Here is a 15,488-nt window from a genome sequence, read left to right as displayed (position 1 = left end):
GTCGGTAGTGAATAGTCTCAGGTTTGGTTTCCACGTTTTGTTCCTGCTACTTCCTGTATTTTGTGTAAATATAAATCTAAACCGAGATGTAACTTGTAGAAATACTACATCAGTTATAGACTACAAAATTTGGACATGTCAACCAAGTTTGGATATAAGAAAGAAAAAGTGGACAAGAACTAAAATAGCTTTTCATAACAATTACACTTTCTCTTACAAGAACCACATCTGCCGTTTCTCAAAAAAAAAAAAATCTTCAGATAAACATGTCAAAACAATTACACCTTCCTGCCCTGCAATGCAATTCCGGGCTCCTGCAGAACGGTAAAAGTACTACCAACCTATGCGTCTTCAACACAGGTTCAGCACGAGTCGTCTTCCTCTAGTTCCTAGCTTCGCCCAGGCGCGGCCGGCGGACGATGACGCCCTCGTTGGCTTCCTCGCAGGAGTCGATCCACTCGCTGTAGACGTCGATGGGCTCCGTCAGTGCATTGGCCTTGGTGGCGAAGGCTTCCTTGCAGATGCTGCACGACGCCACGGCGAACGGGCGGCGTCCCTTGAGGAAGATGCCGCACTGGACGGCGCCCGGGTGGTTGCAGAAGGGGCAGGTGAAGTCCGTGTCCAGCTTCGGCTTCTTCTTGGGCTGTGCCATCAGCTTGGAGGTCCTCGACTTCCTCTTCCCCATCGCTGGTGCAGCTGACGGATATCGACGAGAGGGGCTTCGGGAGTCGACTTGGTGCAACTGGCGGATTTCGACGAGAGCCGCGCGAGAGACAGGCTTGGTGAGTCGATGGACACAGGGGCGGACGGTGGGGCGTGGTGTTCTAATATGGGGCGAGCCGCGAGCGGCACCGGCACGGTAGACCGGACTCGACTCACGCGTGCGTTCCAATCTTCTAGCTAGGTTCGAGTCCGATTTCGAAAAAGAAAAACGGCCGGCACCTCGGGGATCTTGCTCGAGGCGGCGCATCCCCGGCAACCGTGCCGTTCGGCGTTCAGCGTTCTGTTTTTCTTGCAAACGTCTGAACTTACTGAAACTCCTGTTAATTCTTCCTCACAAGTCACATGTTCGCGGTGAATTGTGATGGTTTCTATCGGTCGCCCACAGTTCTGGTTCACTTTTTCCGGCAGCGTCCGATTCCATGAGACGCCCGAGTCCGCCTGACACCGGTTGGTTGGGGCCGGAGCTCCCTGCTTCTCTCAACACGGACCGTGTACCACCGCCGTTTCCATCTCGACTGCCGATCTGTTCCTTGCCGCGCTCAGAAACAGCTCGTTGAGAAACGAGAAGAGCCTCTCAGTCTCGCCCGTGACGGCGTCGGCGGCCTGACACTGAGATGAAAACGGATCAGATACGGACGGATATCACCAATATTACATTTATTTTTATATTTTTATTCGGATTCGGATTCGAATACGGATAGTGTCAACTATGTCGGATAGGATACGATTGGATATCGACATCATAAATATGCGATTTGAGTATTCGGATACGGATACGGTATCGGATGTTGGATATCCGGACTCGAATACGGATAGATCTCAACCCCTCTAAACGAATTCGATTTTGAATATAATCGAAAAATATCCGTACCGTTTTTATTCCTACCTGACACTGCTCGTCTTGGGCAGACTTGTTGCCGGAGCTTCTTGGCCTTGTCCGCATGCATGTACAGAAGGATGCCTCTCTCTGTAGCTCCACAGGAAACTGCCTCTTCCTCGAGCGCCTTCACGGCGAGCTCGCGCTTATGGACCTTTTCTGCAACTTCCTAGCCATGTTGGACGACTTCCTAACCAAGCCTGTACCTATCCTGAAGATTTAGTGTTCCTCAAGCTGGTTCCACTCTCCACTCTTGATCATCTATCACCGGATTCCCTTTTTGTTGTACTGATAACGACCAAGACTTTTAAGAGTGTAATTTCTATTTGCCGCCGGCCCTCGGCTGTCACTACTAGGGATGAAAACGGATAGGATACGGACGGATATCACCGATATTTCATTTGTTTTCGTATTTCTGTCCGGATTTGGTTCGAATACGGATAGTGTCAACTATATCGGATAGGATACGATTGGATATCGACATCATAAATATGCGATTTGAGTATTCGGATACGGATACGGTATCGGATGTTGGATATCCGGACTCGGATACGGACAGATCTCAACCCCTCTAAACGAATTCGGTTTCGAATACGGTCGGAAAATATCCGTACCGTTTATTGTTAGATTGATCTCCCAGCCAATAAGCCCAACGGCCTATTGGGCCTTGGTCACGTGCCCTGATCGAGGGCGCCCAACCCTACATGGTTGATGGCCCCCCGTCGCACTGCACTATATAAAGTGGTGGGGGCCGGCGGCTTAAGGCACGAGGTTCACCGTGAGCCAATCCCCCCACCAACAAACCCTAAGTTCGATCTAGTAAGGGCGCGCAGCCAGCGACGGGAAGACGCCACCGTCATCACCGTCGGCCTCACTGCACTCCACCGCGCCGCCGGCACCGCCATCTTCCCCGACCGTCGCTGCCCGTGTGCAGCCTACACCAGCGAACCTGATGGAGCCCACTGAATCTTCCACCCCTGCGGTCTCAGGTTCGAACCCCTATCTCTCTATCTCTCTGTCTCCATCTCTCCGTCTAGATGTACTAGGACTTATCTAGATTAACTGGTTACCTAGAAGTCCCTCGATTCTGCTCTAGATCGATCCTATGGATATAACATTAGTATCAGAGCCAAGGTTTAGGTATAGATCTGGCTTAACAAATAGAAATCCAGTGTGGATCTAGAATGTAGAAAGGGGCTTCGGTTGTACCCTAACCTCGGATCGAGGTTAGATGAAGGTTCGGATGAAAGAAAATCTAACCCTAACTCTAGATTGGGTTCGGGAAAAGAAAAGAAAAGATACATCCAAACCCTAGATCGGGTTTTGGGACAATAACATGGTTTCAACTGAAAACTGAACGACAAACCCGTCAAGAAATCAATTCGGGAAAAGACAACAGTGGCCATCCCAAACCCTAACCCTAACCCTAATCGGCAAATCAGATGAAATCCGAACAAACGAATCAAAAGAAAGGGGAAGAAAGCGAAGGGGGTGGCCTACCTCGCCGTTGCGCGGAACTGCAGTCACGTCGGCGCGCGGGGAAGGGAAAGGCTGGCTTGGGGTACTTCTCGCCAGAACAGGCCACAGGGGCGCCGCGGCCAGGCCGCTCGACGGCGGCGCTCTCACCCGCTGGGGAGCGTGCACGCCGGCGAGGGGGCCGGCGACGGCGCCGGGGCTCGCTGCTCGCTCTCGCCGTCGAAGCTCGTCACTCGGTGCTGCGGTACTAAGGAGAGAAGAGAGAGCTGTGAGTCAGAGAGAGAGAGAGAGAGAGCGAAAGAGAATGAAACTAGGGTTTCAGATCGGGGCGGCCACGGCGGGTTTTAATCGTCCGAACTCACCGCTCGGCCGTCGGATCTGAACAGATGGCTCAGATCATATGGGCCAGTGTCGCGGCCCAGGCGGGCGCGCGGACGCGCAGGACTTTGCCGGCCCAGGCCCAGGTTGCGGCCGGGGTGTGGCCTGAGCGCACAAGAAGGAGTGGGCCGTGGGCCGGTTGCGCTGCTATGGGCCAAAATTGCCGAACACAGTGAAATTGAATTCATTTTATTTTGTCCAGAAACTTTTGATTCATATTTGATAAATTCGAATTGAATTTTGATGTTGAAATCTGTACAATTTTGATCTAACGTCAATTTTGTTCAGAGAATAGTAAACTGTTGTAACAGTTTCTGGAAAATAGAATTAAAAGATTTATTAAAGTTTCCGCTGCATACTTAAAAATTGTTGCTTTCATTATTAAATTTGAACCAACGGGAGAATTTAATTTTGAAACATAGATAATTTTTACAGTTATTATAATGTTGTTATTATTCTGACCAACGTTGATTAATAGCAATATTATAATGTTGATGTTATTATGGTTTTTTTTGTTATGCATTATTTCTATTTCTGCCCAACGGTGATGTAGATTTAATGTATAAAATAATTGTATGTTTTAATTTTGACCAATGTTAAACTAAGGCATGCAATTATTGTTGTTATTATTTGTGTTCTCACACTATTTGAATTGTGTTTTCAGGCGGATACAACTTGATGAGTTGTATCAAAGAGATCCCCACTCTTAAAGGGGATAACTACATTGAATGAAAGAAAAAGATCGACTTGGCCTTCATATTGGCTGAAGTAGACTGGGTAGTCACCACATCGTGTCCCAAAGAACCTGTGGCACCGGTGAGGGAGACAGATGAGACTGATGCTGCATAGCAGAACAGAGAGCGGGACTTTGCTCCCGTAAAGATGTCTTTTGACCTTGAATATAGAAAGTAGGTCACAACCAATAAAAAATGTTTAGCTATGATAAAAAATACAATTGAGCCTGCAATAGTAGGCTCAATTCTAGACTGTGACACGGTCACAGAGTACCTAAAAAGAATAAAGAGTCAGTTCATTGGCTCTTCAAAGACATATGCAACCCAGCTGATCAAACAGCTGGTCACAGAAAGGTACTCTGGTGATGGCAGTGGCCATTAGAGAGCACATACTGAGAATGAGCAATTTAGCATCTAAGCTCAAACCAATAGATTTTGCACTCAAGGATGAGTTTCTTATTCATTTGATTTTTGCTTCTTTTCCCAAAGAATTTGGCACCTTTGTTGTTAATTACAACATATAGCCTGAAAAATAGGATTTAGAAAAGCACATAGCTATGTGTGTGCAGGAGGAGGAAAGAATAAAAGTTTCACAGGATGGTACTGTCAACTACCTAAAAGATAAGAAAAAGAACTATAATAACAGCTCTTCCTCCAAGTCATCTGGAAAAGGTCCCATGCAACAGTCTTAGAACAAGCAATTCCCAGTGGATAAAGACCAATGTCTCTACTGTAAGAAGACGGGACATTATAAGAAGAATTGTCCCGATTTCTTAAAGATGATTATGAAAAATAAAGGGATTCCGTTCGATGAGAACTTTGCAAAGAAGCGAAAGTTTCATTAAAGTCGCAAATGGAGTACAAGCAGCTGTTGAGGCCGTTGGCGATCTTCCGCTAGAGCTTGCTGCTGGCTTCATACTTTTTCTTAGAGATGTTCTTTATGTACCTTCTTTGCAAAGAAACTTGATTAGTGTATCAAAGTTGGACCATGATGGTTATGATTGCCATTTTGGAAATGGCAAATGTCAGATATTGTTTAATAATAGATGTATTGGTCTTGCCTTCCAACAAGACGAGCTTTATTTGTTATCACTTCGTGAAAATGTGAATTCCGTATGTGATGTGAATGAGAATGTATCCTCATCGAACAATGCAAACAGAAAACGAAAGAGAGCTAACGATGCGTTGTCGAAATTATGGCACTGTCGTTTAGGCCATATTTCGAGGGGGAGAATAGAAAGACTAGTTAGGAATGATATTCTTCCTCCATTAGAGCTCTCAGTTTTAGAACAATGTAGAGATTGCATAAAAGGTAAGTATGTAAAGAAAATTAAGAAAGATGCCAAATGAAGCGTAGGAATTCTACAGATTATTCACACAGATATCTGTGGTCCTTTTCCTATGAAAAGTGTAGATGGTTATGATTCATTCATAACATTCACAGATGATTACTCCCGTTATGGCTACATTTATCCAATTAAAGAAAGAACAGAAGCATTTGATAAATTCAAAATATTTAAAGCAGAAGTTGAAAATCAGCATGATTTAAAGATTAAGATAGTCAGGTTTGACCGTGAGGGGGAGTACTACGATCGGCATACCCCATATGGACAAGTTCCTGGACCTTTTGTAAGGTTCTTACAGGAGAATGGTATAGTCGCCCAGTATTCAACACCGGGCGAACCTCAGCAGAATGGAGTAGCTGAGAGGCGTAACCGTACCCTGATGGATATGGTGCGTAGTATGATAAGTTACTCCACTTTGCCGATGAGTCTGTGGATGGAGGCGTTAAAAACTGCCATTCATATTCTCAATAGAGTACCAAGTAAGTCGGTGCCCAAAACACTGTATGAATTGTGGACAGGAAGAGTACCCTCACTTAACCACTTGCGTGTGTGGGGGAGCCCTGCTGAGGCTAAAGTTTTTAACCCAAACATTGGGAAGCTAGATCCCAAAACAGTGAGTTGCCATTTCATTGGCTACCTAGAAAAGTCAAAAGGTTTTCATTTCTACTGTCCAGATAGACATACAAAGTTTGTGGAAACGAAACACGCTGTCTTCCTAGAGGATGAAATGATGAGGGAGAGCATGGTAGCTCGAGAAATTGACCTTGAAGATAAGCGGGTGTATGCACCCACTTCGATCATTCATGAGCCATTTTTCTCACTACCTGCTGTTGCTGCACCGACAGTACAAGACACTATGGTGCCAACACCTGTTGTTATCCTGCCTGTGGCAACAATGAATGATGATGAGGAACCTGTTCCTCAGGATCCTATAGAACCTATTGCCACACATGAGGGGGAGCAACAACAGCCTCAAATATAAAATGTGCCAAATCAGGAGGCCCCTAGAAGATCTCAAAGAGTTAGAAAATCAGCTATTCCTGCTGATTATGAAGTGTACAACACTGAAGAATTTCAAATGGACAATGATCCCACCTCATTTGAAGAAGCCATGAAAAGTGATCATTAATCAAAGTGGCTTGAGGCCATGGAAGATGAAATGAAATCAATGAATGCAAATAAAGTTTGGGATTTGGAGATAATTCCTAAAGGAACCAAAATAATAGGCTGTAAATGGGTCTACAAAATAAAACTTGACTCTCAAGGGAATATAGAGAGATATAAAGCCCGACTTGTGGCAAAAGGCTTTACACAAAGAGAAGGGATTGATTACAATGAGACCTTTATTCTAGTCTCATGTAAGGATTCCTTCAGAATCATAATGGCATTAGTGGCACATTACGATTTAGAATTACATCAGATGGATGTAAAGACGACATTTCTCAATGGAGACTTAGAGAAAAATGTTTACATGGCACAACCGAAAGGTTTTGTCATGGAAGGAAAAGAACGATTGGGATGCCGCCTAAAGAAATCTTTTTATGGATTAAAATAAGCTTAAGACAGTGGTACTTGAAGTTTGATCAGATAATAAAGAATTTTGAGTTTAAAGATAATGTTGAGGACAATTGTGTCTACGCAAAGTTTAAGAATGGGAAGTTTATCTTCCTTGTCCTGTATGTGGATGATATCTTACTTGCTAGTAGTGATGTCAGTCTACTACTGGAGACAAAGAAGTTTTTATCCTCAAAATTTGATATGAAAGATCTTAATGAAGCTTCGTTCGTTCTAGGGATCGAGATTCACCGAGATAGAAGAAAAGGGGTATTAGGACTGTCACAAAAAGCATACATAGAAAAAGTCTTAAAGAAATTCAGTATGCACAAATGTAGTCCCTCACCTGCTCCTATAGTCAAGGGCGATAGATATAGGGATTTTCAATGCCCCAGGAACCAATATGAGATTGATCAAATGAAAGTGGTTCCATATGCTTCAGCTGTCGGAAGCTTGCAATATGCTCAAGTGTGCACGCGCCCTGACTTGGCATTTGTTACCGGGTTACTTGGCAGATTCCAGAGCAATCCTAGAATAGAACACTGGAAATTGGTAAAGAAAGTCTTGCATTATTTGCAAGGAATGAAAGGCCTCATGATGACATATATAAGATCTGATTCACTCCATATAGTGGGATATTCAGATTCTGATTATGCAAGAAATAATAGAAAATCCACATCTAGATATGTGTTCACTCTCGCAGGGGGAGCTATTTCATAGAAAAGCTCAAAGCAAACCGTCACTACATCGTCCACAATGTATGCCGAGTTTGTAGCATGTTATGAGGCAACGGGGCAGGTGAACTAGCTAAAGAAGTTCATACCCGGTTTGAAGGTGGTTGGCAACATCAATAGACCACTGAAGTTATACTACGATAATAATCTGACAGTATAGTATGCTCACAACAATATGTCAAGTGGTGCTACCAAACACATTGATATAAAGTATTATGTTGTGAAGGATAAAGTCTAGGATCAAATGATAAGTCTTGAGCATATAAGTACCGAAAAGATGCTCGCGGATCCGCTTACAAAAGGCTTACCACCTAACGTGTTCAGAGAACATATAGCCAGCATGGGTTTAAGGGAAAGCCTATGATTCCTGGACTATAAAGGGCCCAAAAGTTAAAGTAACTATTTCAGATCAGAGACGTGCATTGTAGCTGTTAAATCTATCGGCGATTGACTGTGACGATGAAACATGCTCTATGCATCATCTGTGAAGAAATGAGTAAGGATAAAAGGATTGAAGTTTAAACTTTAAAGATAAAAGTAATAGTGTGAGATCAAGGGGGAGAATGTTAGATTGATCTCCCGGCCAATAAGCCCAATGGCCTATTGGGCCTTGGTCACGCGCCCTGATTGGGGGCGCCCAACCCTACATGATTGGTGGGCCCCCGTTGCACTATGCTATATAAAGTGGTGGGGGCCAGTGGCTCAAGGCGTGAGGTTCACCGTGAGCCAATCCCCCCACCAACAAACCCTAAGTCCGATCTAGTAAGGGCGCGCAGCTAGCGACGAGAAGACGCCACCATCATCACCGTCGGCCTCACTGCACTCCACCGCGCTCCACCGCGCCACTGGCACCGCCATCTTCCCCGACCGTCGCTGCCCGTGTGCAGCCTACACCAGCGAACCTGATGGAGCCCACTGGATCTTCCACCCCTGCGGTCTCAGGTTCGAACCCCTATCTCTCTATCTCTCTGTCTCCATCTCTCCGTCTAGATGTACTAGGGCTTATCTAGATTAACTGGTTACCTAGAAGTCCCTCGATTCTACTCTAGATCGATCCTATGGATATAACATTTTCATCCCTGGTCACTACACTTAGAATGCCTAATTACATCTTTGACATTGCATTCTTTGATGGGAAATTGTATGCTCTCTCACTCAAGAAGCTCTTCTCCTTTGAGATTGTTTCGAGCTATGAAGGAAAGCCAAGAGTCTCATCTAGGAAACACGTAGCCAAAGCCATGAAGGATCCAGGGATTGTATATCGATCCATTGCAGATAAGACGTACACAGCCACATATTGGAGTTATCTTGCTGAATCCAATGGTAAATTGTTGCATGTAAGATGACTAATTGGAGCCTTATCCACTCTTTGAAAGGAAGATAGGATGGAGAATGGTCGTACTCTTTCATTTCAAGTCTTTGAGCTAGATTTGACCACCAATTCCTGTCGTAAGTGGAGAAGGTTCAATACCTTGGGTGACCAAGCACTCTTTGTTGGCACACACTCAAAGTCTCTCACTGCTTCTGAATGTGGAGCTCAGGAGGATTGCATCTACTTTCTGTGTGACTATGACCACAAACATTGGACAGCAGATGCTCTTTGTGATTGTGGTGTCTCCAACATGAGAGATGGGACGATAACTCCTTTATTATTGAATTGTGCGTCCATAAGGTTGCAAGGGGCGTCCAACGTGGGGTTTCCCTACTAAAGCTATGTAATACGCACTATAGCATAATATAATTTTTTTAACCAACACTAGAAAACCAACCTACTAAGGTATGATTAAGCTCGTCAGGAAATCATGATTTATTGTTCCAAAATTATGTGCCAGGTCCTGCTATCGTACACGGTAGACCAACAGAGGGTTCGAGATTTTGGTGAAACACCGGCCAAAAATCATGAATTCGATGTATTCGGTGGTGACCGAAAATATGGATTTCGGTTAGAAATACCAGTATTTAGGTGTTGAATAGGTTTTGTCTCAACTGTGTCTAGTCTAGTGGAAAACTGAGGGGTGTGGATAAAATCTCATACCATCCTATTTTGGTGACTTTTGCGCACTCCATTTTTTTATTTCCTTGGAGCAAAATTTAGGACCAGAATTCTTCGGTAATTTCAGCCGTCGCAGGTAATAAAAATACATTTGTAAACCAAAATTTGAAACCCTAAGCATGGCAGTGCTAGTGGCCCAGTGCCCCCTCTATCCTTAAGTCATTCCTAATTGTGCCCCACCCCACCGTTGCTCATAAGAAAAATAGTGACACTCACAATATTCACTACTCAAGAGTCATGAGCAAATAAGTAGAAGCAAATGTTGTTTGAGCACTTGAACATAGGATGACCATAGTTGCTCAAACTACCATCTAAGTTGTTGCTGCCATGGGAGCATCAAGAAAGACCATATCTAGTCCACATGGGCCATCAAGCTCATTAATAACTACAATGTTTATTGAGATCACTCCAATGAACTGTGTTTTATCATCAAAACTCATGGACATCATGATGTGTGCCTCTGTACAAGATTACATCACCCATTGATGCCTCTATGCATCAGTCAGCTCATAGTGAAGCCTTAGATGAGCAACAACTGCCTTTGGAAAAAACCAAATGGATCTTAAAACAAGGACCATTGTGACACATGAATGACCAAATAGATTTTACATGACTCTGGAAGCTGCAACTTGTAAGACACTTTGCCAACAGGTTGTAATATCTTAAGGGGTCCATCAAACTTGACTATAAGCAACATGCTTGTTTGCTTGTAAACTTAGTCATCCATCGCAAGATAAGGGTGAAGTTTGCCCCTTCCTGGGAGCAAAGAGAGAAAATTAGGTTCAAATTGGGTCACCCTATTTTGGCCAAGGTTTTTTGCTTTGGGATCTGTGTATTTTAGCACTTTGGTGTATGCTCATGTTTTGCACCGATAATACTAATTAGTGATAGACGGACTGCACTCTTCTATCATTCTGATATAATATGTGCTTGGTGGTGGCAACTCTCTATTATTGTCCATGCTACCTTTAAAGTATTTTAAGTATGTAGGTACTTGAAGTGCATCCAACAGTGACATGTTTATGTAGAGAATACTTACTGTTGAGCTTATTTCCCATTGAAAAATAACAATGCATACTTGGAAGCTTCTAGAAGGATGTGGAGCAATGCCATTTAGATGTAGAGGAATCCCTCCATTATCTTTTCATGGACTGTCCTTTTGCCATGACTTGCTAGAATTTGCTAGGACTAGCACATCTAATTCAGGGAAACATGTTAGGCTCAATTCCTTTGTTTAAAACTCAAATCAACAGACCTTTCTTCATGGAAATCAGGGAAACATGTTAGATTCAATTCATTTGTTTAAAACTCAAATCAACAAACCCTTCTTCATGGAAATCATTGTTGCAATGTTCTGGGCCATCTGGACTGCTCGTAATGATGTCATCTTCAGGAATCTTCATCACTCTGTACAAGCTTGTAAGCTGGTTTTCAAGCAGGAGTTAGCTTGGGTTAAGCTTAGAGCTAAGAGAGATATAGGCCTTCAATTACAATTATGGCTAGACAACTTTGTGTAATCTTGCTTATGTTCTTTGTTTCATTTTTTGTTTCATGAGATGCACTTGGAGAATTGAGCTTTTAAATTTTAATAAAATCCAGTAGGTGGAAACCCCTCCTATTTTCCTCAAAAAAAGAAGGATGTGGAGCTTACAAGATAAAGGATATTTACCATGCAAAATTTTAGAGCTAACTTCATATAAAAGGATGAAAAAACTAGAAATTTAGAAGGCTTTGGAGACTATACGTGTACATCTAACCATGCATAAGGATAAGATCATGGCAAAGTGTGGAATAATATAGAAGATAGATATTTAGTTCACCATAATATATGGTGAAGTGTGGAATGCTATAGAATTAGGATATTTTGTGTGGTATGTTTGTACGGTTGCCACCTTGTACCAATACAATGGTTGTGTATATATACAGGGGTAGCCTCCTCCCATTTAGCATATAAAGGCACCATTAAGAGTAGCGTGTCATAGAATAGTCACAAAAAAACAAGTGTGAGTCATTGTTATACCAAGTGCATAGAAGTGAATAAATGTTGGGTGCACCATCGCCTCAGTAGTTATGTTTTAAACATGGAATAACTAGCAATACATTCATGGCCTCATTGGTGTTACAATAGAGAGCTTTTGACCTTAAACATCAAGATTATTGGACAACTAAATTTATGAACAGAGGATCATTGTAAGAAATGAAATTGGAGTGTAACCATACAAATTTTAAGATATGTCGAAGTTTTAGTTTCTTCTCACCTGGTGATTCAGAGAGCTCCTTCAACTGGATTTGTAACTACCTCTGCAGCATCGAAACAGATGGATCGGAGAATAAAGAGTTTCCCCACTAGCTAGATCCTGCAGCACAAATTAAGATATTACACTCAAAGATTCCTGAAGGAACATATCAGAAGATGACGACTTATACCTTAATGCATTTCCAATAAGTTGTCATAAAATGGTTTGTGGGAACTTCAATCTTGGTTGCAGTGGTACCACCCATAAACTCAATAATCACACAGAGCGCTTCAACATCCTGATCATGTAGATGGTTTGGGTCATCCTCACAACCGATGAACACACCCCATACATTGCATCTGTGTTGCGTGGCAGGTTGATGACTAGAGGGATCAGTCTCCCGAAGCACCCCGATGTATGCAGACAACAAGTCCCCACGAGTTCTCCTTTAAACAGCCTATAACATTGATGATGGAGCAGCCGTCAAAGCAAAACTCTACCCACGTTGATGATGGAGCAACCGTCAAAGCAAAACTCTACCCAAGTGTTCGTGTAGTGGCCTTCGTTGTCTGCACACACTAACCATATCATCTGCTACAATAGGATTATGACAGAACCGCCCAATTTATACAAGATTAAATATGACTATCCCCGTTAAACATGTTGACACGCGCATACCATCATTTATATAAACCCAGTAGTCCGTCGAGTACCACAAAGGCCTCAATAAATCAACTTCACAACTAAGATCGTACTTGATTAAGCAAATACATATCACATACACAGAGTTTGTAGCGGAAATAATATTACAATAGGGTCACAAGTGATTAATACAAGTTCAGTTTCAAATCCAATAGGTTAAAACAACATAACTTTGAAATGATTACCAAATCATAATTTTGAATCATATAGCTCGCTCTAATGACACCCTCCAACAAAAGCATAGATGAGAAGCAAATATAGAATAGCTGAGCCCACCGGTGCTTAGTCACCGCCTTCAGTAGACATGGCACTTCACCTGCAACAGGGTGGGATAAAACCCTGAGTACTCAATTGTACTTAGCAAGACTTACCTGATAGGAGAAAAATAAAGACTCCAACGATATGCATGGTTTATTTGATGGAGCTAGTTGGATAGCATAATCTTTTGCAAAAGAGCTTACTATGTAAGTCCTTACTTTCAATATTTTAGCATCAAGTTCAGTGAAGCCAATTATAGCTAAGTTTGCATCTATCCTGTAACTATCATTTGATTAATAAGTATCACCATAGTAACCATATTCAATTATCATGATCAACAGAACCATCATGTTTCATCAGTTACTACGATTACTGGAGCAAGGTATGAGTTTCTCACTATTCGAGAGAAACGGCGATTCGAATCGATTACATCCAGCTGGGCAATCCCAAACACACACCCGTATGAGCCCACAATAGCTCACGTGGGTCACCATTCACTCCATTCGGCTGTGAGTCTGGACTGTTTCACAAAACTCATGATCCTGCGTTCTCCATGAATTGCTCAAAGCCCGAAGCCCGTAGCAAACATGGTCTTGGACTAGTCCTCTTCCTTTAGGCTCTCCTCCCAGCAATGCTAACGGCCCAATATACTCAGCTCGAATGAGCTAATCGGCTTCATGGTCAACTATAACTCAGGCCCCTGTTATGTGTTTGGTACCTTCAATCTCAACCAAGGTCCGACAACGAAGCAGTCCTTAAATGACACAGACGGGATCAAAGAATACATGCCTAGCCGGCATCAACAACAACCATAATAGCACTGGATCCCATCTGGTCTCCAGTTATCCATTATCACCTGGTTCTTTTCCATGATAGCAAATATAGCCAACCGTGTCAAAGTAGCCACCTATGTCTCGTAGGCGACAGGAATCACCTGACTTCTACCGGTCTAAGCATAGCTAAGCATAGAGCGACCTATACATACTAGTAAGGATACAGGTATATATATTGTAGACAAGGTAAGACATGCAGCAATGGGTTTCAATTCAACACCTATACTTAATGCACAATACAAAATATAAACTCAAGTGTATTTTAAAAGAGAGGTAGGAGGCTTAGAATGCTCCGGGGCATGCCTGGGTGACTGCATAACAATAAGTTAATTGGCTTTAGCTTCAGGACACGATCAACTATCATTTTTGTCTTCTGGACTTGTTCACCAGCATCGTCTTTTGGTTGGTGTCGACACAGAATTTTTGTCCTATGTCGAGGACACATGCAGCAATCCAGAAGGGTCTGCCCGATGGAGCTATAGATCTGCCTAGCTTCAGCGCAGGGATGGTCGATCTTGCGCACTCCTCCCAAGATGTGCCAGTCAATTTGACCCTATAATTGACAGGGAGAGAAAGCTTATCAGTAATTATGGGTGGAACTTGCCGGTGTTGCCAGATAGTCCCGAATGTACGGCTTTGAGAGCCGATATGTAAGGAGATTGACTAAATAGTCGATTCTAGCATATTCATGCGAATAAATCGGTTAAAGCTCATTGGGTTGTATAAGAAGAATCGGCTACCATTCAAGATAAATGTCGTTATTTGAGCAGATATTAATCAATGGCAATAAGATGTCAACAATGATTGGTTTATGCTGAGCCAATGATTACAAGCAACCGAACCACTTTTATATAAAGAAACAATTCAACACCATTTAACCATTTAATAAAGATAAATCTAATGAACATGTTAGATCTCATCTATCGCTATAGCCAGTGGGGTATGAGGCAGAATTATGTAGGCCGTAGAAATAACAATAGACTTAACAACCCTAACTCATTACTAATATCAGTGGAGCATGAGGCAGAATCATACAGACCATAATACAATAATAAAATCATAGGTCTAACACATCTTTCAACCTATCTCTACTTCAATGGTCTCGTGATGCGACTATTCATGAAAGCACTCGATAATGAGCCACGAAACGGTTTTTGCTAGCCAATAAATCTACTCAAGATGCAACATGCTCTAACCGCACGCTATGCACGATCAAGATTGATGTAAAACAACCGATAAAACATAACTCATCATTTAATGCACAGATTAGATTAGTTTTAGATTAACAAATGATGGGCTAAACAATATATAATGCCAATCTAGATCAATCCTATTCGGGTAGAGTGATATTGCTATAATTTAGATAAATAATGAAAGTAATAAGCAATATCGGTAACTTAATAAATCTACCAAAGACTACCATTCTAAGGTAGAGCCAACAACTTGACCTTGATCTAGTTCATGCAGTGGGGGTCGACCGGATCGATGCAGCCATACTTTAACTAGGCAAGAATCGATAACTAACTTATACCAGAGTTGTAGTGGAGGTCGACCAGATTAATGCAGCCGTATGAACAGAGGTA

The 15,488-nt window shown here is 42.7% G+C and overlaps 1 protein-coding gene across 1 annotated transcript; it reads right to left on the bottom strand.

The window, feature by feature from the left end:
• Window positions 1–382: 382 nt before the first annotated feature.
• On the bottom strand, window positions 383–685 carry LOC136523536 (transcription elongation factor 1 homolog). The gene has a single exon (XM_066517188.1). The coding sequence runs from the start codon at window positions 683–685 to the stop codon at window positions 383–385; it is 303 nt and encodes a 100-aa protein (XP_066373285.1).
• Between the last annotated feature and the right edge of the window lie 14,803 nt (window positions 686–15,488).

The sequence above is a fragment of the Miscanthus floridulus genome, chromosome 18, assembly GCF_019320115.1.
Source record: "Miscanthus floridulus cultivar M001 chromosome 18, ASM1932011v1, whole genome shotgun sequence".
Lineage (NCBI taxonomy): Eukaryota > Viridiplantae > Streptophyta > Magnoliopsida > Poales > Poaceae > Miscanthus > Miscanthus floridulus.
The sequence above is the reverse complement of the archived record's forward strand: the minus strand, read 5'-3'. Positions and strand labels throughout refer to the sequence as shown.

What these genes read in the sequence shown, in the direction of transcription:
- LOC136523536 (XM_066517188.1), bottom strand. Translation starts at nt 685, where the DNA reads ATGGGGAAGAGGAAGTCGAGGACCTCCAAGCTGATGGCACAGCCCAAG.